General features: G+C 54.9%; 1 protein-coding gene across 1 annotated transcript in view; it reads left to right on the forward strand.

Annotated features, from left to right (window-relative positions):
* The window catches only part of ZBTB7B (zinc finger and BTB domain containing 7B), a 62512-nt gene extending 38384 nt beyond the window's left edge, over window positions 1-24128 (forward strand). The window contains exons 3-4 of the mRNA XM_075608121.1: window positions 15414-16468; window positions 22487-24128. Coding sequence (XP_075464236.1) covers window positions 15420-16468; window positions 22487-22886 — 1449 coding nt within the window. The 5' untranslated portion in view covers window positions 15414-15419 and the 3' untranslated portion in view covers window positions 22887-24128. The remainder of the gene's footprint in view (window positions 1-15413; window positions 16469-22486) is intronic.
* The last annotated feature ends 1876 nt before the right edge of the window (window positions 24129-26004 follow it).

Raw genomic sequence — 26004 nt, forward strand, 5'->3', positions numbered from 1 at the left:
CGTGCGGGGGTCGCTCTGTGCGTGTGACACTGCGTGCGGGGGTCGCTCTGTGCGTGTGACACTGCGTGCGGGGGTCGCTCTGTGCGTGTGACACTGCGTGCGGGGGTCGCTCTGTGAGTGTGACACTGCGTGCGGGGGTCGCTCTGTGAGTGTGACACTGCGTGCGGGGGTCGCTCTGTGCGTGTGACACTGCGTGCGGGGGTCGCTCTGTGCGTTTGACACTGCGTGCGGGGGTCGCTCTGTGCGTGTGACACTGCGTGCGGGGGTCGCCCTGTGCGTGTGACACTGCATGCGGGGGTCGCTCTGTGCGTGTGACACTGCGTGCGGGGGTCGCTCTGTGCGTGTGACACTGCGTGCGGGGGTCGCTCTGTGCGTGTGACACTGCATGCGGGGGTCGCCCTGTGAGTGTGACACTGCGTGTGGGGGTCGCCCTGTGAGTGTGACACTGCGTGCGGGGGTCGCTCTGTGCGTGTGACACTGCATGCGGGGGTCGCCCTGTGCGTGTGACACTGCATGCGGGGGTCGCTCTGTGCGTGTGACACTGCGTGCGGGGGTCGCTCTGTGCGTGTGACACTGCGTGCGGGGGTCGCTCTGTGCGTGTGACACTGCATGCGGGGGTCGCCCTGTGAGTGTGACACTGCGTGCGGGGGTCGCTCTGTGCGTGTGACACTGCGTGCGGGGGTCGCTCTGTGCGTGTGACACTGCGTGCGGGGGTCGCCCTGTGCGTGTGACACTGCGTGCGGGGGTCGCTCTGTGCGTGTGACACTGCATGCGGGGGTCGCCCTGTGCGTGTGACACTGCGTGCGGGGTCGCTCTGTGCGTGTGACACTGCGTGCGGGGGTCGCTCTGTGCGTGTGACACTGCGTGCGGGGGTCGCTCTGTGCGTGTGACACTGCGTGCGGGGGTCGCCCTGTGCGTGTGACACTGCGTGCGGGGGTCGCCCTGTGAGTGTGACACTGCGTGCGGGGGTTGCCCTGTGAGTGTGACACTGCGTGCGGGGGTCGCTCTGTGCGTGTGACACTGCGTGCGGGGGTCGGTCTGTGCGTGTGACACTGCATGCGGGGGTCGCTCTGTGCGTGTGACACTGCATGCGGGGGTCGCTCTGTGAGTGTGACACTGCGTGCGGGGGTCGCTCTGTGCGTGTGACACTGCGTGCGGGGGTCGCTCTGTGCGTGTGACACTGCGTGCGGGGGTCGCTCTGTGCGTGTGACACTGCGTGCGGGGGTCGCCCTGTGCGTGTGACACTGCGTGCGGGGGTCGCTCTGTGCGTGTGACACTGCGTGTGGGGGTCGCCCTGTGAGTGTGACACTGCGTGCGGGGGTCGCTCTGTGCGTGTGACACTGCGTGCGGGGGTCGCTCTGTGCGTGTGACACTGCGTGCGGGGGTCGCCCTGTGAGTGTGACACTGCGTGCGGGGGTCGCTCTGTGCGTGTGACACTGCGTGCGGGGGTCGCTCTGTGCGTGTGACACTGCGTGCGGGGGTCGCTCTGTGCGTGTGACACTGCGTGCGGGGGTCGCCCTGTGCGTGTGACACTGCGTGCGGGGGTCGCCCTGTGCGTGTGACACTGCGTGCGGGGGTCGCTCTGTGCGTGTGACACTGCGTGCGGGGGTCGCCCTGTGCGTGTGACACTGCGTGCGGGGGTCGCTCTGTGCGTGTGACACTGCGTGCGGGGGTCGCTCTGTGCGTGTGACACTGCGTGCGGGGGTCGCTCTGTGCGTGTGACACTGCGTGCGGGGGTCGCCCTGTGCGTGTGACACTGCGTGCGGGGGTCGCTCTGTGCGTGTGACACTGCGTGCGGGGGTCGGTCTGTGCGTGTGACACTGCGTGCGGGGGTCGGTCTGTGCGTGTGACACTGCGTGCGGGGGTCGCTCTGTGCGTGTGACACTGCGTGCGGGGGTCGCTCTGTGCGTGTGACACTGCGTGCGGGGGTCGCCCTGTGCGTGTGACACTGCGTGCGGGGGTCGCTCTGTGCGTGTGACACTGCGTGCGGGGGTCGCCCTGTGCGTGTGACACTGCGTGCGGGTGTCGCCCTGTGCGTGTGACACTGCGTGCGGGGGTCGCCCTGTGCGTGTGACACTGCGTGCGGGGGTCGCTCTGTGCGTGTGACACTGCGTGCGGGGGTCGCCCTGTGAGTGTGACACTGCGTGCGGGGGTCGCCCTGTGAGTGTGACACTGCGTGCGGGGGTCGCTCTGTGCGTGTGACACTGCGTGCGGGGGTCGCCCTGTGCGTGTGACACTGCGTGCGGGGGTCGCTCTGTGCGTGTGACACTGCGTGCGGGGGTCGCCCTGTGCGTGTGACACTGCGTGCGGGTGTCGCCCTGTGCGTGTGACACTGCGTGCGGGGGTCGCCCTGTGCGTGTGACACTGCGTGCGGGGGTCGCTCTGTGCGTGTGACACTGCGTGCGGGGGTCGCCCTGTGAGTGTGACACTGCGTGCGGGGGTCGCCCTGTGAGTGTGACACTGCGTGCGGGGGTCGCTCTGTGCGTGTGACACTGCGTGCGGGGGTCGCCCTGTGCGTGTGACCACCAGCCTACTTACTGGAAACAAAAAAAACAAACAGCGCACAACACTCGTCGTGAAAAATGTAATAAACTATGTTTATATATAAGGTGTTTCAAGGTTATGCGTACATCAAGGTAGATTAATCAAGCATAGAGCCACAGGGTGGCAGTTACCAGCGTCTGCAACCAGGAACCACCAGAGCTTCACTCTCCTTTCCACCTACAGGTAGGTGAAATGCCAGATAATTGATGACTCTGCCACAGTCTCAATGTCCTGTAAATAGCGTCAATACGCTTAGTGGATCCTGGGCAGTGGTTGTCCTTTGCTCGCAAGTAGTACACAGGTTCCTCTGCAGACCTCACTGTGTTTCCCGATCAGTCAGGCAGCGTGATTATTGTTTTTTTCTATTTGATTACTTACTGGAAACCCTTGTTTCAAGTCACGCTTTCCCCTTCTATCCCTCGTCTTCACTGGGCGGCTGTTTAACTGCGCCCACGCCCCTTGCAGTGCAAGGTCTCCCTGAGTGTGCCTGCCTCTGGGTCACCCCCAACTCTCCACCTCATTCTGGTAAATCACTCTACCGTCTTACTACGCAGGGAGCACAAAGCCCGGGGGGTCCTGTCCCTAGGAGCTTACAATCTATCCCATGACCGGTTGATGCTCTGTGTTGACATTGGAGTCGCTAATGCTGTTGAAACGCTGTGCTCGTCAGTCCAGTGCCAAAGCGGTTAAGAAGCCCCTAACCCAAAAGGTCCATCCGGCTGTCTCCCCCCCTCCATGCACCCAGCACTCTGCAGGTCCCTCCCTCCCAGGGAGGGGCAGCGACACTCTCATTCCTGTGCAGGGAGGGGGCCCGGCAATACCGGGGAGGTGGTGGTGCAACGTGGGGCTTGGAGGTAATTGGGTCTGTAAAGGGCAGCCCCACCTGGGTGTGGGCGAGTCACCCACCCACGGGCCAGTCTAGCAGAGGGTTTAATAATTGCCATGCTGGCCCCGACTATTTCAGTAAATCCCCCATAATTCACCCCGGAGATATAGTACAATATGCATGAGGTTGATGAGCTCACAATCTGAGCGAGCCATTGCAGGAGTGTGTGAGCACGTGATCGGTGGGTGAGTAACCTGCACTGACCTCTGTAGGATGCTGCATTATAAGGGTGATGGTGACGGTACATCTCTGAGCTGGATTTTCCTGACCGGTGAGAGTATGGATTTCTCTGCCATTGTCCCCCTGCACCTTTCCCATCTCAGTGAGATGTTATCGGGAGCAGAGAAGCGTAGGCGTGAGCCCCGAGCGACAGTAACAATTATCTGCTGTCAGATCTTCTGCATCTTCCTGTCTCCCCAGCACTCGCTCGCACCATACTCTCCCAAACACTCACACAGTGCGGCTACCGGTACCCGTCCCTCACACAGCGCCTGTACCCGTCCCTCACACAGCGCCTGTACCCGTCCCTCACACAGCGCCGCTACCTGTACCCGTCCGTCACACAGCACGCTACCTGTACCCGTCCCTCACACAGAGCCGCTACCTGTACCCGTCCCTCACACAGAGCCGCTACCTGTACCCGTCCCTCACACAGCACCGCTACCTGTACCCGTCCCTCACACAGTGCCGCTACCTGTACCCGTCCCTCACACAGCGCCTGTACCCGTCCCTCACACAGCGCCGCTTTCTGTACCCGTCCGTCACACAGCACGCTACCTGTACCTGTCCCTCACACAGTGCCGCTACCGGTACCCGTCCCTCACACTGCGCCGCTATCTGTACCCGTCCCTCACACAGCGCCGATACCTGTACCCGTCCCTCACACAGCGCCGCTACCTGTACACGTCCCTCACACAGCGCTGATACCTGTACCCGTCCCTCACACAGCGCCTGTACCTGTACCTGTCTTTCACACAGCGCCTGTACCCGTACCCGTCCCTCACACAGCGCTGATACCTGTACCCATCCCTCACACAGCGCCGCTACCTGTACCCGTCCCTCACACAGCGCCGCTACCTGTACCCGTCCCTCACACAGCGCCTGTACCTGTACCTGTCTTTCACACAGCGCCGCTACCTGTACCCGTCCCTCACACAGCGCTGATACCTGTACCCGTCCCTCACACAGCGCCTGTACCCATCCCTCACACAGCGCCTGTACCTGTACCTGTCCCTCACACAGCGCCGCTACCTGTACCCGTCCCTCACACAGCGCCGATACCTGTACCCGTCCCTCACACAGCGCCGCTACCTGTACTAGTCCCTCACACAGCGCCGCTACCTGTACCCGTCCCTCACACAGCGCCGATACCTGTACCCGTCCCTCACACAGCGCCGCTACCTGTACCCGTCCCTCACACAGCGCCGCTACCTGTACCCGTCCCTCACACAGCGCTGATACCTGTACCCGTCCATCACACAGCGCAGCTACCTGTACCCGTCCCTCACACAGTGCCGCTACCTGTACCCGTCTTTCACACAGCGCCGCTACCTGTACCCGTCCCTCACACAGCGCCGATACCTGTACCCGTCCCTCACACAGTGCCGCTACCTGTACCCGTCCCTCACACAGTGCCGCTACCTGTACCCGTCTCTCACACAGCGCAGCTACCTGTACCCGTCCCTCACACAGCGCCGCTACCTGTACCCGTCCCTCACACAGTGCCGCTACCTGTACCCGTCTCTCACACAGCACGCTACCTGTACCCGTCCCTCACACAGTGCCGCTACCTGTACCCGTCCCTCACACAGCGCCGCTACCTGTACCCGTCCCTCACACAGCGCCTGTACCCGTCCCTCACACAGCGCCGCTACCTGTACCCGTCCCTCACACAGCGCCGCTACCTGTACTAGTCCCTCACACAGCGCCGCTACCTGTACCCGTCCCTCACACAGCGCCGCTACCTGTACCCGTCCCTCACACAGCGCCGCTACCTGTACCCGTCCCTCACACAGCGCCGCTATCTGTACCCGTCCCTCACACAGCGCCTGTACCCGTCCCTCACACAGCGCCTGTACCTGTACCCGTCTTTCACACAGCGCCTGTACCTGTCTTTCACACAGCGCCTTTACCCGTCCCTCACACAGCGCCGCTACCTGTACCCGTCCCTCAAACAGCGCCGCTACCTGTACCCGTCCCTCACACAGCGCCGCTACCTGTACCCGTCCCTCACACAGCGCCGCTACCTGTACTAGTCCCTCACACAGCGCCGCTACCTGTACCCGTCCCTCACACAGCGCCGATACCTGTACCCGTCCCTCACACAGCGCCGCTACCTGTACCCGTCCCTCACACAGCGCCGCTACCTGTACCCGTCCCTCACACAGCGCTGATACCTGTACCCGTCCATCACACAGCGCAGCTACCTGTACCCGTCCCTCACACAGTGCCGCTACCTGTACCCGTCTTTCACACAGCGCCGCTACCTGTACCCGTCCCTCACACAGCGCCGATACCTGTACCCGTCCCTCACACAGCGCCGCTACCTGTACCCGTCCCTCACACAGTGCCGCTACCTGTACCCGTCTCTCACACAGCGCCGCTACCTGTACCCGTCCCTCACACAGCGCCGCTACCTGTACCCGTCCCTCACACAGCGCCGCTACCTGTACCCGTCCCTCACACAGCGCCTGTACCCGTCCCTCACACAGCGCCGCTACCTGTACCCGTCCCTCACACAGCGCCTGTACCCGTCCCTCACACAGCGCCGCTACCTGTACCCGTCCCTCACACAGCGCCGCTACCTGTACTAGTCCCTCACACAGCGCCGCTACCTGTACCCGTCCCTCACACAGCGCCGCTACCTGTACCCGTCCCTCACACAGCGCCGCTACCTGTACCCGTCCCTCACACAGCGCCGCTATCTGTACCCGTCCCTCACACAGCGCCTGTACCCGTCCCTCACACAGCGCCTGTACCTGTACCCGTCTTTCACACAGCGCCTGTACCTGTCTTTCACACAGCGCCTTTACCCGTCCCTCACACAGCGCCGCTACCTGTACCCGTCCCTCAAACAGCGCCGCTACCTGTACCCGTCCCTCACACAGCGCCGCTACCTGTACCCGTCCCTCACACAGCGCCGCTACCTGTACCCGTCCCTCAAACAGCGCCTGTACCCGTCCCTCACACAGCGCCTGTACCTGTACCCGTCTTTCACACAGCGCCTGTACCTGTCTTTCACACAGCGCCTTTACCCGTCCCTCACACAGCGCCGCTACCTGTACCTGTCCCTCAAACAGCGCCGCTACCTGTACCCGTCCCTCACACAGCGCCGCTACCTGTACCCGTCCCTCACACAGCGCCGCTACCTGTACCCGTCCCTCACACAGCGCCTGTACCTGTACCCGTCTTTCACACAGCGCCTGTACCTGTCTTTCACACAGCGCCTTTACCCGTCCCTCACACAGCGCCGCTACCTGTACCCGTCCCTCACACAGCGCCGCTACCTGTACCCGTCCCTCACACAGCGCCGCTACCTGTACCCGTCCCTGACACAGTGCCGGTACCTGTACCCGTCCCTCACACAGGGACCCTTATTTAGGTAATGGATGTGTTTGTATGTTTTACTCTTTGATAAAGCATGGGTGACCACGCGAAACGCGCAAGTTTGTTCTCTTACTGGTTTTAATGTGCCATTAAATTAACTTTATGTACCGAGAAGAATTGCAGTCCTGGTCCATACATCTCCTTCTAAGGCAGCTGCACCGCCTCCCACAACCTCTCCTCATACTTTGTTTGAAGCTTCTAAATTGTCTTGGGGTCCAAGTGTCACCTCCGTGTATGAGCGCGGGCAGGATACGCTGGTGGGAAACGTTCCTCTTTAAGCAGAGTCGAAAGGTTTCTTTAGAAGATGTCTTATTTTTTTCCAAATGCCTCCATCTCCTCTACATTCTCCTATTGATTTTCATTTGTACTGATTTTTCAGCTTTTATTCTTTTTTTTTTATTTTTTGCACATTATTATTTAAACGTTTTGGTCTTGCTGAGATGTATCTGGAGCCCACTTTCTGACTTATTTTTTATTTTTTTTTGCTGAATATCTTCCGCAGTTGTGGCAGAAATAACAGTGTTGTCTGCAAATTATAGGCGATTGTAGAATTCAATGATTTGTATTACTTTTTATTCCCAATTAAATGTCTTAAACCGTTTGTGTAGTGTTGCTGTGAAAAGTGTGGGTGACACGGTGTGTCCCGGTCACACACGCTTGCCAATCCTTATCTTCGTGTACTCGAAGGGTTGATGAGGTCTCGTTGTTCCTTTCTAATATCAAGGTACGCTTCTTCTTCTTAACCCGGTCTTGGTGTATTTAAAAATGACGGGCGTGTAGGTATAATCGGATGCTTTTTCGTAATCTAGAAATCCTAAAATGAGTCGCATTCATGACTTTGGGAAATCACTTCTTGTAGACTTGGATGTGGTTAATTGTGTTGTATTCGCTACGAAATTCTCCGCTTTGCCAATTAATGAGCATGTAAGTGATTGACTTAGGCCAGAGGTGGACAACCTATTTTTCAGTGTCCCTCACCTCAGCACTATCACCTGCTACTTCCCTCACCTCAGCACTATCACCTGCTGCTGCTTCACTCACCTTAGCACTATCACCTGCTGCGTCACTCACCTTAGCACCATCACCTGCTGCGTCACTCACCTTAGCACCATCACCTGCTGCGTCACTCACCTCAGCACTATCACCTGCTGCGTCACTCACCTTAGCACCATCACCTGCTGCGTCACTCACCTCAGCACTATCACCTGCTGCTGCTTCCCTCACCTCAGCACTATCACCTGCTGCTTCTTCCCTCACCTCAGCACTATCACCTGCTGCTGCTTCCCTCACCTCAGCACTATCACCTGCTGCTTCTTCCCTCACCTCAGCACTATCACCTGCTACTGCGTCCCTCACCTCAGCACTATCACCTGCTGCTGCTGCCTCACCTCAGCACTATCACCTGCTGCTGCGTCCCTCACCTCAACACTATCACCTGCTGCTGCGTCCCTCACCTCAGCACTATCACCTGCTGCTGCGTCCCTCACCTCAGCACTATCACCTGCTGCTGCATCCCTCACCTCAGCACTATCACCTGCTGCTGCGTCCCTCACCTCAGCACTATCACCTGCTGCTGCGTCCCTCACCTCCGCACTATCACCTGCTGCTTCTTCCCTCACCTCAGCACTATCACCTGCTGCTTCCCTCACCTCAGCACTATCACCTGCTGTTGCTTCCCTCACCTCAGCACTATCACCTGCTGCTGCTTCCCTCACCTCAGCCCTATCACCTGCTGCTGCTTCACTCACCTCAGCACTATCACCTGCTGCTGCTTCCCTCACCTCAGCACTATCACCTGCTGCTGCGTCCCTCACCTCAGCACTATCACCTGCTGCTGCTTCACTCACCTCAGCACTATCACCTGCTGCTGCTTCACTCACCTCAGCACTATCACCTGCTGCTGCGTCCCTCACCTCAGCACTATCACCTGCTGCTGCTTCACTCACCTCAGCACTATCACCTGCTGCTGCGTCCCTCACCTCAGCACTATCACCTGCTGCTGCGTCACTCACCTCAGCCCTATCACCTGCTGCTGCCTCACTCACCTCAGCCCTATCACCTGCTGCTGCTTCACTCACCTCGGCACTATCACCTGCTGCTGCATCACTCACCTCAGCACTATCACCTGCTGCTTGTTCACTTTGTTGACTCGTTCAGAAAGCAGAAACCAGCACACGCCGTCAGGAAAACGTTTATTTTACCGTGGAAGCTGGCAATCTCATCCGCCCCACTTTCATGTCTGATTCGCCACTTGCGGCGATTGGCGACAGGGTTGCCCACCTCGGATTTAGGCTAATATGGTCTGCAGGCCTTGAAGTTGTCTTCGTCTGCTTCATCATTGATGCACGTTGATTCTCTTCACCATATCTCGGGTACATTTTCCCCCATCTCCGGTTATACCCTTGCGGCTTGTCTTGCATAGCTCTGTATGTTCAAGTTATCTTCTTGCATCTTGGGATTTCTGTTTTCCCCAGTAACTCACTTGTGTCATCAGCTTTTCTCCGGTCCTGTTTGTGTTGGCGATTCCTGCAGTTTGTTTCTTGGCTTTTAGCTACGATCTTTAGACATTTCGCATTGTCGTTGGTGCCCCATGCATCTCGAGCACGCTGAAACGATCTCTCAGCTCCAGTTCTCTGCTGTTATCTTTGAGGCTCTTGGTGGTGGTTTTGTCTTTTTAATTCGTTTTCTTCCATCTTCGTAATTTGTAGAGACCCAATCGGTGATCTCTCCTTGTGTCAAAATGGTTAAGGTTTGTGCAGTCTTCAATCCCGTGTTTCTTGTTAGGATACAGTACAGTTCATTTTATTTTTCAATTTTAATTCGGTCCATTTTCTTTGTGGATTCTCCTTGAAGAATAAATTGATTTTCACATTTGGCAAATTCTCCCAATCTGTCCCCACGTTCTGTCCTGTTACCGTAACCATACTTACCAACTGATGCTCCGTCTTTCCGATGGGCACCAATCTTTGCATTTTAATCTCCTACTTTGAGACCATTTCCTTTTAAGTTGATTTCTTTCATGGTACTGTAAGTCTTCTACTTTGTGTGCGTGACTTCGTGTTGGGACGTTCTCTTGGGTACATGTGTGCGTGACTTCATGTTGGGACGTACTCTTGGGTACATGTGTGCGTGACTTCATGTTGGGACGTTCTCTTGGGTACATGTGTGCGTGACTTCATGTTGGGACGTACTCTTGGGTACATGTGTGCGTGACTTCGTGTTGGGACGTTCTCTTGGGTACATGTGTGCGTGACTTCATGTTGGGACGTTCTCTTGGGTACATGTGTGCGTGACTTCATGTTGGGACGTACTCTTGGGTACATGTGTGCGTGACTTCGTGTTGGGACGTTCTCTTGGGTACATGTGTGCGTGACTTCATGTTGGGACGTTCTCTTGGGTACATGTGTGCGTGACTTCATGTTGGGACGTACTCTTGGGTACATGTGTGCGTGACTTCATGTTGGGACGTTCTCTTGGGTACATGTGTGCGTGACTTCATGTTGGGACGTACTCTTGGGTACATGTGTGCGTGACTTCGTGTTGGGACGTTCTCTTGGGTACATGTGTGCGTGACTTCGTGTTGGGACGTTCTCTTGGGTACATGTGTGCGTGACTTCATGTTGGGACGTACTCTTGGGTACACGTGTGCGTGACTTCATGTTGGGACGTACTCTTGGGTACATGTGTGCGTGACTTCATGTTGGGACGTTCTCTTGGGTACACGTGTGCGTGACTTCGTGTTGGGACGTTCTCTTGGGTACATGTGTGCGTGACTTCGTGTTGGGACGTTCTCTTGGGTACATGTGTGCGTGACTTCATGTTGGGACGTTCTCTTGGGTACATGTGTGCGTGACTTCGTGTTGGGACGTTCTCTTGGGTACACGTGTGCGTGACTTCATGTTGGGACGTACTCTTGGGTACATGTGTGCGTGACTTCATGTTGGGACGTACTCTTGGGTACACGTGTGCGTGACTTCATGTTGGGACGTACTCTTGGGTACACGTGTGCATGACTTCATGTTGGGACGTACTCTTGGGTACATGTGTGCGTGACTTCATGTTGGGACGTACTCTTGGGTACATGTGTGCGTGACTTCGTGTTGGGACGTTCTCTTGGGTACATGTGTGCGTGACTTCATGTTGGGACGTACTCTTGGGTACATGTGTGCGTGACTTCGTGTTGGGACGTTCTCTTGGGTACATGTGTGCTTGACTTCATGTTGGGACGTTCTCTTGGGTACATGTGTGCGTGACTTCATGTTGGGACGTTCTCTTGGGTACATATGTGCGTGACTTCATGTTGGGACGTACTCTTGGGTACATGTGTGCGTGACTTCATGTTGGGACGTTCTCTTGGGTACATGTGTGCGTGACTTCATGTTGGGACGTACTCTTGGGTACATGTGTGCGTGACTTCGTGTTGGGACGTTCTCTTGGGTACATGTGTGCGTGACTTCGTGTTGGGACGTTCTCTTGGGTACATGTGTGCGTGACTTCATGTTGGGACGTACTCTTGGGTACACGTGTGCGTGACTTCATGTTGGGACGTTCTCTTGGGTACATGTGTGCGTGACTTCGTGTTGGGACGTTCTCTTGGGTACATGTGTGCGTGACTTCGTGTTGGGACGTTCTCTTGGGTACATGTGTGCGTGACTTCATGTTGGGACGTTCTCTTGGGTACATGTGTGCGTGACTTCGTGTTGGGACGTTCTCTTGGGTACACGTGTGCGTGACTTCATGTTGGGACGTACTCTTGGGTACATGTGTGCGTGACTTCGTGTTGGGACGTTCTCTTGGGTACATGTGTGCGTGACTTCATGTTGGGACGTACTCTTGGGTACATGTGTGCGTGACTTCGTGTTGGGACGTACTCTTGGGTACATGTGTGCGTGACTTCGTGTTGGGACGTTCTCTTGGGTACATGTGTGCGTGACTTCGTGTTGGGACGTACTCTTGGGTACATGTGTGCGTGACTTCATGTTGGGACGTACTCTTGGGTACATGTGTGCGTGACTTCATGCTGGGACGTTCTCTTGGGTACATGTGTGCGTGACTTCATGCTGGGACGTACTCTTGGATACATGTGTGCGTGACTTCATGTTGGGACGTACTCTTGGATACATGTGTGCGTGACTTCATGTTGGGACGTACTCTTGGATACATGTGTGCGTGACTTCATGTTGGGACGTTCTCTTGGGTACATGTGTGCGTGACTTCATGTTGGGACGTACTCTTGGATACATGTGTGCGTGACTTCATGTTGGGACGTACTCTTGGGTACATGTGTGCGTGACTTCATGTTGGGACGTACTCTTGGGTACATGTGTGCGTGACTTCATGTTGGGACGTACTCTTGGGTACATGTGTGCGTGACTTCATGTTGGGACGTACTCTTGGGTACATGTGTGCGTGACTTCATGTTGGGACGTACTCTTGGGTACATGTGTGCGTGACTTCATGTTGGGACGTACTCTTGGGTACATGTGTGCGTGACTTCATGTTGGGACGTACTCTTGGGTACATGTGTGCGTGACTTCATGTTGGGACGTTCTCTTGGGTACATGTGTGCGTGACTTCATGTTGGGACGTTCTCTTGGGTACATGTGTGCGTGACTTCATGTTGGGACGTTCTCTTGGGTACATGTGTGCTTGACTTCATGTTGGGACGTTCTCTTGGGTACATGTGTGCGTGACTTCGTGTTGGGACGTACTCTTGGGTACATGTGTGCGTGACTTCATGTTGGGACGTTCTCTTGGGTACATGTGTGCGTGACTTCATGTTGGGACGTACTCTTGGGTACATGTGTGCGTGACTTCATGTTGGGACGTTCTCTTGGGTACATGTGTGCGTGACTTCATGTTGGGACGTTCTCTTGGGTACATGTGTGCGTGACTTCATGTTGGGACGTACTCTTGGGTCACGTGTGCGTGACTTCATGTTGGGACGTACTCTTGGGTACATGTGTGCGTGACTTCATGTTGGGACGTACTCTTGGGTACACGTGTGCGTGACTTCGTGTTGGGACGTACTCTTGGGTACACGTGTGCGTGACTTCATGTTGGGACGTTCTCTTGGGTACACGTGTGCGTGACTTCATGTTGGGACGTACTCTTGGGTACATGTGTGCGTGACTTCATGCTGGGACGTGCTCTTGGGTACATGTGTGCGTGACTTCATGTTGGGACGTTCTCTTGGGTACATGTGTGCGTGACTTCATGTTGGGACGTTCTCTTGGGTACATGTGTGCGTGACTTCGTGTTGGGACGTACTCTTGGGTACATGTGTGCGTGACTTCGTGTTGGGACGTACTCTTGGGTACATGTGTGCGTGACTTCATGTTGGGACGTACTCTTGGGTACATGTGTGCGTGACTTCGTGTTGGGACGTACTCTTGGGTACATGTGTGCGTGACTTCGTGTTGGGACGTACTCTTGGGTACATGTGTGCGTGACTTCATGTTGGGACGTACTCTTGGGTACATGTGTGCGTGACTTCATGTTGGGACGTACTCTTGGGTACATGTGTGCGTGACTTCGTGTTGGGTCGTACTCTTGGGTACATGTGTGCGTGACTTCGTGTTGGGACGTTCTCTTGGGTACATGTGTGCGTGACTTCATGTTGGGACGTTCTCTTGGGTACATGTGTGCGTGACTTCATGTTGGGACGTACTCTTGGGTACATGTGTGCGTGACTTCGTGTTGGGACGTTCTCTTGGGTACATGTGTGCGTGACTTCGTGTTGGGACGTTCTCTTGGGTACACGTGTGCGTGACTTCATGTTGGGACGTACTCTTGGGTACATGTGTGCGTGACTTCATGTTGGGACGTACTCTTGGGTACATGTGTGCGTGACTTCGTGTTGGGACGTTCTCTTGGGTACATGTGTGCGTGACTTCATGTTGGGACGTACTCTTGGGTACATGTGTGCGTGACTTCATGTTGGGACGTACTCTTGGGTACATGTGTGCGTGACTTCGTGTTGGGACGTTCTCTTGGGTACATGTGTGCGTGACTTCATGTTGGGACGTACTCTTGGGTACATGTGTGCGTGACTTCGTGTTGGGACGTTCTCTTGGGTACATGTGTGCGTGACTTCGTGTTGGGACGTACTCTTGGGTACATGTGTGCGTGACTTCATGCTGGGACGTGCTCTTGGGTACACGTGTGCGTGACTTCGTGTTGGGACGTTCTCTTGGGTACATGTGTGCGTGACTTCATGTTGGGACGTTCTCTTGGTTACATGTGTGCGTGACTTCATGTTGGGACGTTCTCTTGGGTACATGTGTGCGTGACTTCATGCTGGGACGTGCTCTTGGGTACACGTGTGCGTGACTTCGTGTTGGGACGTTCTCTTGGGTACATGTGTGCGTGACTTCATGCTGGGACGTGCTCTTTGGTACACGTGTGCGTGACTTCGTGTTGGGACGTTCTCTTGGGTACACGTGTGCGTGACTTCGTGTTGGGACGTACTCTTGGGTACATGTGTGCGTGACTTCATGTTGGGACGTTCTCTTGGGTACATTTGAAGCCTGTATCTTCGTTAATTGAATGATCATTCTGGCTGCTCTTTCCGATGAGCTTTCATTCTCCACTATGATGTTTTACAATTTGTTAATGACCCCATCACCATTCATTCTTCCAGTTTCTGGATGTCTGTCCTATGAGCGTTGTCTGCTGTCCCGATCTGACCTCTGTAGAATAAGGGCCATTGCCTTTCCTTGTCATTTTTAGGGGTTGATGCCTTACTGAATGTTGGCAAGTACCTTGAGCACTTAAGCTGGGTATATTGCGCTGGTAGGTTCAGCCGTGCTGTGCTAGAGTTGCACACCAATGTCGCAGACGGTATTGCGCCCGTTAACACTACCGCAATATTTATCACAGGAAATGTCGCGGCTCCATTGGAAAGGCGTGCGTTATTTATTTTTTAACCCTCGCAATAACAAAGTTCTGATGAGAGATGGCGGAACCAGAATGGGCATCAACATCCGTTAGCTTGAATATCCGATAACGCTGATCGAGCTCCGATGCCACTTATTGGAGCTTTGTTAGACCCTGCTCCAAGAAGCTTGCAATCTAATTTTGGCGAGGGATATAAATTCAGGTTCACATAGTTCAGCAGCTCACTTACAGCTGAGCTGCTCCTCCACCCGGACACTCGGTAAGTGTTCACCGTTTCAGGTTATGTTGTAAAACTGTTGGAACTCCGGTGATGTTTTATGGGTCACATCTAAGATGGCTTCAGCCCCAAGTCTTTTGGTTCGCAAGCACCAAACGTTCGTTCTTGGGGTCAGCAGGCAGTGAAAGCTCTGCGGCTAGTGGTATTTTGGGGCACAGTGTGGAGTCTCGCCCTCCTCATCCCGTTTCTGTTCCTTCTCAGGTGACGATGGCCAGCTTCGAGGACGAGCTGATCGGGATCCCATTCCCGGAGCACAGCAGTGACCTCCTGAGCAGCCTGAATGAACAGCGTCACCGCGGCGTGCTGTGTGACATCACTATCAAGACCAGGGGGCTGGAGTATCGCACCCACCGCGCCGTGCTGGCTGCCAGCAGCCACTACTTCCGCAAGCTGTTCACAGCCACGCACGCTGGCATCCACAGAGGTCCACGGCGCGATGTGTGCCAGCTGGACTTCCTTAAACCCGACGCCCTGGGGGCTCTGCTGGACTTCGCCTACACGGCCACGCTGACCATCAGTAATGCCAACATGCGGGATGTTCTGCGCGCCGCGCGTCTGCTAGAGATACCTTGCGTAGTGGATGCCTGCGTGGAGATCTTGCAGTGCAACGGGGACCGAGAGGAGCCCGGGGAGGACGAGGACCTGGAGGGGTACCTACGGGCGCGGCAGTACTTGGAGTGCTACACCTCGCAGGAGAACGGGGAGGATGCCACGCCCCCGCCCGAGACCGACAGCCCCCCACCCCCCCTTCCGGTTCCCATTACCCAGAAGCCTTTGCAGCTTATCCCTCGCCGGCGCAGGAAGAGGGTATTCTTACAGGGGTGGCCCAATCGGAGAAGCCAAAACGGAAGCCCCCACCAGGAGGTGCAGGAGAGGGGGGTCAGTCCCATGGAAGCCCCCTCGCCTGCAGAGGTGCCTGTCAGCGACAGCAGCTTGGGCTTTGAGAGGTACGCACCCGACAACGGGCTGGGGGTCCCCCAGATGTTTGTGCCGCCCTCGCCGCCAGAGGAGATTCTGTCGGACGAGGAGCCCTCCGAGCTGGGGTTCCCGAACCCTCTGGACCCAGAACACCCAGACCTGGTGCCCTCCCTGGATGGGTCCGACAAGCTGGTGAGGAAGAGGAGGTCGCAGATGCCGCAGGAGTGTCCAGTGTGCCACAAGATCATTCACGGGGCCGGCAAGCTGCCCCGACACATGCGTACGCACACCGGGGAGAAGCCATTTGCCTGTGATGTCTGTGGGGTGAGGTTTACCAGGTGAGTACACGAGGTGGGAGGGACAAAGGGATGGTCAGTCTGTCTGTAACTGCCTCGGGTGACTCTTTTCATCTCGTGCTCGCTGTTCCACGCTCTCTCTCTCTGTGCCCCTCACATACTCCAAAAAATATCTTCTCTTCCGTGTGTGTGACTTCTCTTCCCTTCCGCATGTGTGACTTCTCTTCCACGTGTGTGACTCCTCCTTTTCTTCCGTGTATGTGACTTCTCTTTCACGTGTGTGACTCCTCATCTCTTCCCTTCCGCGTGTGTGTGACTCCTCTTCCCTTCCGCATGTGTGACTTCTCTTCCACGTGTGTGACTCCTCCTTTTCTTCCGTGTATGTGACTTCGCTTCCACGTGTGTGACTCCTCCTTTTCTTCCGTGTATGTGACTTCTCTTCCACATGTGTGACTCCTCATCTCTTCCCTTCCGCATGTGTTACTTCTCTTCCACATGTGTGACTCCTCCTTTTCTTCCGTGTATGTGACTTCTCTTCCGTGTGTGTGACTCCTCTTCTCGTCTGCATGTATGTGACTCCTCCTTTTCATTGTGTGTGGCTCTTCTTCTCTTACGTGTGTGACTCCTCCTTTTCTTCCGTGTATATGACTTCTCTTCCACGTGTGTGACTCCTCCTTTTCTTCCGTGTATGTGACTTCTCTTCCACGTGTGTGACTCCTCATCTCTTCCCTTCCGCGTGTGTGACTTCTCTTCCGTGTGTGTGACTCCTCCTTTTCTTCCGTGTATGTGACTTCTCTTCCACGTGTGTGACTCCTCCTTTTCTTCCGTGTATGTGACTTCTCTTCCACGTGTGTGACTCCTCCTTTTCTTCCGTGTATGTGACTTCTCTTCCACATGTGTGACTCCTCATCTCTTCCCTTCTGCATGTGTTACTTCTCTTCCACGTGTGTGACTCCTCCTTTTCTTCCGTGTATGTGACTTCTCTTTCACGTGTGTGACTCCTCATCTCTTCCCTTCCGCGTGTGTGACTTCTCTTCCGTGTGTGTGACTCCTCTTCTCGTCTGCATGTATGTGACTCCTCCTTTTCATTGTGTGTGGCTCTTCTTCTCTTACGTGTGTGTGTGACTCCTTCTCTTCTGTTATGTGTGTGTGACTCCTCTTCTGTTATGTGTGTGTGACTCCTCTTCTCTTCTGCGTGTGTGTGACTCCTCTTCTCTTCCGCGTGTGTGTGACTCCTCTTCTCTTCCGCGTGTGTGTGACTCCTCTTCTCTTCCGCGTGTGTGTGACTCCTCTTCTCTTCCGCGTGTGTGTGACTCCTCTTCTCTTCCGCGTGTGTGTGACTCCTCTTCTCTTCCGCGTGTGTGTGACTCCTCTTCTCTTCCGCGTGTGTGTGACTCCTCTTCTCTTCCGCGTGTGTGTGACTCCTCTTCTCTTCCGCGTGTGTGTGACTCCTCTTCTCTTCCGCGTGTGTGTGACTCCTCTTCCGCGTGTGTGTGACTCCTCTTCTTTCTCTTCCGTGTGTGTGACTCCTAGTCACGGGAGACAAGGACTAATACCAGGGATCAATGTTGCTAGACAGAACATGAGTTTATAAAATTAATTTATTGGAAAAGTATATCCACAACTATACAAAACACACAAGCATCACACATACCCAACTGGGGATACCCTGCATAACCAGTTGCAGGGACCTCCTTGCAGAGATTTCCCCTGTTCTCACTTCTTGCCCAGTGCCTACAGGACTGGTTTTCAGGCCTGAGACCAGCACTGGTGTGGACATTGCAGTTTCTCCCTGTCACAGCAACACCTGTCTGCCAGGGGTCTCCCTCCCCACCTTTTTATACACTTAACACATAATATTGCAACACTCAGGGCCAGGTGCTGCCTACATGCCCAGGCCCTGATTGGTGGGTTAGAAGGCGCTGTCTACATGCCCAGGCCCTTATTGGTGGGTAGGAAGGCGCTGCCTACATTCACTGGCCCTGATTGGTGGGTAGGAAGGCGCTGTCTACATGCCCTGGCCCTTATTGGTGGGTAGGAAGGTGCTGTCTACATGCCCTGGCCCTTATTGGTGGGTAGGAAGGTGCTGCCTACAAGCCCAGGCCCTGATTGGTGGGTAGGAAGGTGCTGCCTACATGCCCAGGGCCTGATTGGTGGGTAGAACTGCAACATAACAAGGATATAGGGAAAGGTCACAGAACAAGTTGCAACAATTCTCCTGCAAACATATTAACCCCTGATTCCTGTGGGGCTGGAACCAAGCAAAGACACGACGGCGATACGGTGGTACCGAGAAGGGGGCCGCCATTTCTGCGCATGCGCAGAACGGGCCGGTCCAGGGTTGCCCATGCGCAGAACGGGCCGGTCCGGGGTCGCACATGCGCAGAATGTTTTTTTTTGATGATTTTGCACGTGTAGTACAGCGCATTGCCGGTCTGCGCATGCGCACATAACGAAAATCGCCGCTTTTGCTTTACGGCGGGTCCTCAGAACGGAACCTGCCATATTAGTGGGGCCTTGCTGTAATACAATACCAATGTATTACTGACAGGGGGGTTATGGCAGACTTAACCTTTATTAACGGCAGCCATATTTACCCCTACAGTCACACCTCCCCCTTAAGCGGAGAGCTCTGTGGTAGAGACCCCAACGGGTTCATCCTCAAGCGTGACGCCTGAAGGTCAGAGCTAAGCCGAGCCGGGAAAGTCCGTCGGCATTGCCGTGCTCACTCCCTTTTTTGTGCTGTACGGTAAAGTCATATTCTTGGAGGGTCAGACTCCACCGCAGCAGCTTGGCGTTATCCCCTGACACCCGCTGCAACCAGCTCAGGGGTTTGTGGTCAGTAATGACCGTAAACGGGCGGCCATACACATATGGTTGAAGCTTCCTGAGGGCCCATACTATAGCCAGGCACTCTCTCTCAACCGTAGCATAAGCAGCCTCCCAATCTAATGACTTGCAGCTCAGGTACACGATTGGGTGTTCAACCCCATCGGCCCCCACCTGACTCAACACTGCACCAATGCCAAAGGTAGAGGCATCAGTTTGAATCAGGATCCGCTTATCATAGTCGGGAGCTGCTAGGATCGGAGCGCTTGCCAGGGCAGCCTTGAGAGTTGACAAGGCACTCGCACTCTGGTGACCAGGTTACCGTGCGAGGGAGCCTCTTTTTAGTCAGGTCAGTCAAGGGTTTGGCCACAACACTGTAATTGGGTATAAATTTGCGGTAATACCCGGCGGTCCCCAAAAAGGCTAGCACCTGCTTCTTAGTTCTGGGAACTGGCCACCCCACAATGGATTCCACCTTTTGCGGGCTCAGGTTTGAGATGCCCCCCGCCTACCCCGAGATATACGACCTCTGCCATCCCTATCTAGCACTTAACCGGCTTTAACGTTAGCCTGGCCTCCTGGATGCGGGATAAAACTGCCTCTATATGAGTAAGATGGTCAGCCCAGGCATTACTAAAGACCTCCAGGTCGTCTAAGTACGCCCTAGCATGCCCCTGCATTCCGTCTAGCAGGTGGATGACCATGCGTTGGAAGGTAGCCGGTGCATTCTTCATCCTAAATGGCATGACGGAAAACTCATACAAGCCACTTGGGGTGATGATGGCTGACTTCTCCCGCACCTCCTGGGTCAATGGGATCTCCCTGTAGCCCCGGCTCAGATCCATGGTGGTCAGATACCTTGCCCCGGCGAGCTCGTCTAACAGCGTATCCATCCGTGGCATGGGATAGGCATCCGTCACTGTCTGGGCATTTAACTGCCGGTTGTCTATGCAGAACCGGGTGGTTCCATACTTTTTGGGAACAAGGACCACTGGAGAGGCACAGGGACTCTGTGACCTGGAGATCACTCCCATCTCCTCAATCTCCTTCTCCATGCTCCACTTTACCTCCACAGACACTCGGTAGGCGGACTTCCGAAGGTGCCTCTGATCACCAGTGCTGACCGAATGATCAGTGAGGTGAGTCCGTCCCGGCTTGACCGTGAACAGACTCCCATACCTTCCTAACAACTCTCGAGCCTACAGCTGTTGGGAAGCCGCGAGCTGGGACCCTATCCCCACGTCCACTACAGAGCTTCTGTGCTTAGCCTCCCCTAGGAGATCGGGCAGAGCTCTGCTTGCCGCATCTCCCGATGGTGGGCTACACACTGCCATCACCACCGGTCCACTCGCATGACATTCTTTTAACATGTTCATGTGGTAGCTCCGATGTCTACCTGATCCAGAGCTACCATGTAATTTGACTCGTTCACCCGCCGGATTACCGGATATGGGACGGACCAGGCAGCTAGGAGTTTGTTCTGGCGAGTTGGCTTCAGAACAAGCATCTGCTGCCCCGGGAGGAACTCTCTACTATGGGCATTTCTATCATACCAACGCTTCTTCCTGGTCTGAGCTCCATTCAGGTTAGCCTGCGCTAAGCCCATCAGATCTGCCAACTGATCTTTGAGCTCCACCAAATACTGGAGCACCGTTGCATCTGTTGTGGGTGTCTCCCCCTCCCATCCCTCCCGGAACAGGTCAAGCGATCCACGGACCCGGCACCCATATAGAAGCTCGAAGGGTGAGAAATTGGTAGACTCCTGTGGCACCTCCCTGTATGCGAACACACACTCCTCTTCTCTTCCCTTCCGTGTGTGTAACTCCTTTTCTCTTCCATGTGTGTGACTTCTCTTCCGCGTGTGTGACTCCTCTTCTCTTCCGCGTGTGTGACTCCTCTTCTCTACCGCGTGTGTGACTCCTCTTCTCTTCCGTGTGTGTGTGTGACTTCTCTTCCGTGTGTGTGTGACTTCTCTTCCGCGTGTGTGACTCCTCTTCTGTGTGTTTGTGACTCCTCTTCTCTTCCGTATGTGTGACTCCTCTTCCCTTCCGCGTGTGAATCCTTTTCTCTTCCGCGTGTGTGACTCCTTTTCTCTTCTGCGTGTGTGATTCCTTCTCTTCCCATCCGTGTGTGTGACTCCTCTTCTCTTCAGTGTGTGATTCCTTCTCTTCCCTTCCGTGTGTCTCTCCTATTCTCTTCCGTGTGTCTCTCCTCTTCCGCGTGTGTGACTCCTCTTCTCTTCCGCGTGTGTCTCTCCTCTTCCCTTCCGTATGTCTCTCTCCTCTTCCCTTCCGTATGTCTCTCTCCTCTTCCCTTCCGCGTGTGTCTCTCTCCTCTTCCCTTCCACGTGTCTCTCTCCTCTTCCCTTCCACGTGTCTCTCTCCTCTTCCCTCCCGCGTGTGTCTCTCCTCTTCCCTCCCGCGTGTGTCTCTCCTCTTCCCTTCCGCATGTGTGTGTCTCCTCTTCTGTTCTGCGTGTGTGACTCCTCTTCCGTGTGTCTCTCCTCTCTCTTCCGTGTGTGTGTGACTCCTTCTCTTTCGTGCGTGTGACTCCTCTTCTCTTCCCTTCCGTGTGTCCGTGTGTGTGTGACTCCTCTTCTCTTCTGTGTGTATGTGACACCTTTTCTTCTCTTCTGCGTGTGACTCCTTCTCTTCCGTGTGTGTGACTCTTCTTCTCTTCCGTGTGTGAATTCTCTTCCGTGTCTGTGACTCCTTCTCTTCCCTTCCTTGGGTGTGTGACTCCTCTTCTCTTCCCTTCCTTGGGTGTGTGACTCCTCTTCTCTTCCCTTCCTTGGGTGTGTGACTCCTCTTCTCTTCCCTTCCTTGGGTGTGTGACTTCTCTTCCGTTTGTATGTATGTCTTTATTTATATAGCGCCATTAGTATACATATTGCTTCACATCAGTAATACACGTGACGATCATATAAATAACAAATAATACAAATAACACATAATGGGAATAAATGCTTCGGACATAAAAGGAACATTTCGGAAGAGGAGTCCCTGCTCTGAGGAGCTTACAATCTAATTGGTAGGAAGAACGTACAGAGACAGTAGGAGGGCGTTCTGGTAAATGCGTCTGCAGGGGGCCAAGCTTTATGTATGAGGTGTATAGTGTTGGCCATGGTGCTACTCATATGCTCCTTTAAGCAAGTGTGTTTTGAGGTGGGTCTTAAAGGTCCGTGTGTGTGACTTCTCTTCCGTGTCTTCCCCCCCCCCCCTCCCCACACAGGAACGACAAGCTGAAAATCCACATGCGGAAGCACACGGGCGAGCGTCCGTACCGCTGTGAGCACTGCAGCGCACGCTTCCTGCACAGCTACGACCTGAAGAACCACATGCACCTGCACACAGGGGATCGCCCGTACGAGTGCTCGCTGTGCCACAAAGCCTTCGCCAAGGAGGATCATCTGCAGCGCCACATGAAGGGCCAGAACTGCCTGGAGGTCCGCACCCGCCGCCGGCGCAAAGAGGAGCCCACCGTGCAGCGATCCCTCCCCCCACCCGGCCTCGATCTGTCCAATGGGAAGATGGACGATCTGCGCCTCTCCATGATGCACTACTGGGGGCTGGCGCGGCCCAACTCTGAGGGGGCCAGCCCCGAGGAGGCACTGGCTGTGGAACCTTCATAGCCCCTCCTCCACGTGGACCCCCACCCTATGAATGAAAGAAACCCCGGGCCCCTGCGATGTCTTCGGGGGGGCCAGCGTGGGGGGAGGAGGACATTAGTGATTTTAAGTAAACTGCAGCACTTGTGCTAATCCCACCACAAAAGCCCATTAGCCCCATACTGCTCCCTAATAGTCTGGGGGTCCCTCCCCTCCTGTTCCACCCCCCCCCCCCTTCCTGCTGTAGTGAGACCCCACGCTCCCGTCACACCCGTGACATCGCACGGACATGTTGATGACCTCATCGCAGCGTCGGTGGACTTCCCTAGAGAGTCTGGGTTCTTCCCGGCTGCCCCAGAGCAGGGGCAGGAGACACTTGAGGGGGGAGGGGATGTTGGTAAGCCTCAGGGATCATGAATTCCGGCCTCTCCCAGATGGGGGCGTCTTACTTTCCAAATCCGCTTCTCCGTACCTAGGGAAAAAAATATTAATAATTGCTATTTTTTATTGAATATGAGATAAATAATATATACTGTGTATGTATATAGAGATGAAGATGAGTATATATATATATTAAGAAGTATATATAAATATGCATAGAGTTAAGGCTGGCACAAGATAAAGCAATAATGATTTTGTAACCCTGCTGTAATGAGGATACGTGTTTATCCTGTGTGTGAGGGGACACCCCGTGGCCCCCTGCCCGTGGTGCTGTGCCTTCTGTGACAGTGACTCCTTAACCCCCTCCTCTCACCACACACCTTTCCCCCGGGGGTCAGAGGTCACAGGTGAGACCGGGTGACTCCTTGACCTTTTGTGTTTGGCTTCTTTGTCTGTGGGTTTCGGGGCTGGATTTCCTCAGATTGGGTTCCTGGAAAATGACTCAGATCTGTCACCGCTTAATGTGTGTTTATACCGTAATATACAGAGCAGGGTGTAGTGTAATATACAGAGCACGGTGCAGTGGCTGTTATATCCTGCAGAGCACTATATACGTAGTATAATATATGGCAGCGCACGTGTATCTGTAGGAGGAGGCGGGTCGCCGGGATGAGATCTGTTCTGTGTTTACATTTCCCCAGCGCGCTCACTTCCTGCGGGTCATGATGACATCACTGATACATGTGACTGGCGCACAGGAAGTGTGCGGCCTCTGAATTGAATCCATGAAAGTGGCAGTTTTTTGGCTTAAAAAAAAACCACTGTATAAGATTGTAATGAAAACATTTGCCGCTTTGCGTGGGAGAAATCCCTACGCGGGGGGAGGGGGAGCGCTGTACCTAGCGAGGAGAGATCCTGTCTGTGTCCCTATAGCCGAGGTGCCTTATTGCTTTACGTTTCAGTAGAGGGAGAGTTGCACACGGCCAGAGGGTGACATACTGGGAGTGGCGGGGGACTGCGGGGCATTGGGAAGGTCCCCCGGGCACCAGCACGTTGCGCCCCCGACACGCCGCGCCTCCGGGCACCAACACGCCGCCCGGCCCCTCCTCTTCTCCCCACCCCCCCCCCCCCCCCCCCCACGGGCACCGGCACGCTGCAATCCCGGGCAGCAGCACACCACCCCCCTGGGCCACCGGCATGCCGCCATCCCGGGCACTGGCACACCGCGCCCCCCGGGCACTGGCACACCGCGCCCCCGGGCACTGGCACACCGCGCCCCCGGGCACCGGAGCGTTTTGGGATCTTCATGTTGTGGGGAGATTTTGGAATAAGATTTTTATGCGCCGTGTGCAACAAGTGATCTGGAATTCAGTTACCGTGTGCGCAGAGCGTATCCCCCATAATGCCGATGGGTTGCATCGTCTGTAGGAGGGGGAGAGGCCGCATACCCGGCCCGCTCCGCCACCGACATTTTAATACTACAGAGTCCCGTACACATGAGAAAGCTGCACTGTATAGTTATACAATGTATCTCTGTATACTTTCAGCTCTGTGTGCTGCACTGTATAGTGATACACAGTATCTACAATATACAGCTGGTATGCACGTTAAAGCCATTTTAATAACGCCCCCTCTTCCCCACCCCCTTCCACGATATAAAAGTATATGTCCGGAGAGCTACAGCATATAAAGTAAGGACAGAATCACTATAAAAAGCATGAAGGTTAGTACCGGAAACCGCAGCGACACTGAGCGTTACAGAGACCGCAGCGACGCTGAGCGTTTCAGAGACCGCAGCGACGCTAAGCGCGACGCGACACTGAGCGTTACAGAGACCGGCAGATTGCACTTTTACATGTTTGTTTTAATGTCTGATTTGTATTTAATGACTTAACGTTGGTCAGAAAATTATCCCCAAGGGAGCACCCTCCCCACCAAGGCCCCCCCACTACCAAGGGCAGCTCGGATCTCCCCCCCCCCCCACCTACCAAGGGCAGCTCGGATCTTCCCCCCCCCCTACCAAAGGCAGCTCCGAGCTCCCTTCCCCCCCCCCCCTCGGATCCTCCTCGCCCCCCCCTACCAAAGGCAGCTCTGAGCCCCCCCCCCCCCATGCCCCCTCCCCCCACAAGTGCAGCTCAGAGCCCCCATAATACGGCCCTAAGAGGGCAGGGTAAGGGATATTTAAGGCCGTTCTTCCAATAAATCCTACAAATTGCTGTTTTTATATGGAAAATCCCCACAAAGGCGTCACCGGGGAGTGGGGGGGAGGGGGGAGAGAGAGTGGGGGGGAGGGGGGAGAGTCATTTGTATGAGAAGCTTGTAAACATATATTTATTATTCTAATTATTATTTCTGGACCAAAATTGTGGGGACTATGACTTGAGCATCTGACGCGTGTGCGTGCACGTCCCCTGTGATGACCCCGTGTAGTGCAGCGAGCTGAGCCTTGATGTTTACAGGAGCTAGATGGATATGACTGAATATTTAATTAGGTTTTATCATTCTTTATTCCATTTATATCGCAGGATTTTGTTCTGCTTCTCCCGGCTTTCCTTGTAGTTGTGAGACTGTTCCTCGGCTGACGGTGGAATGTTGAACGCAAAGTCTCTTGTATTTCTGCCCCTTGAGCAGTGGGATTATTAAATGTGTGATGTCATCAAATCAATACGCAAACGCGTTACAAACCCCCCCCCCCCTCCCCCAAATGTGTGGGACGACGATGATGATGATGATCACTTCATTTTCTTGACCGATCTGGTGC

The sequence above is a fragment of the Ascaphus truei genome, chromosome 7, assembly GCF_040206685.1.
Source record: "Ascaphus truei isolate aAscTru1 chromosome 7, aAscTru1.hap1, whole genome shotgun sequence".
NCBI classification, from domain to species: Eukaryota; Metazoa; Chordata; class Amphibia; order Anura; family Ascaphidae; genus Ascaphus; species Ascaphus truei.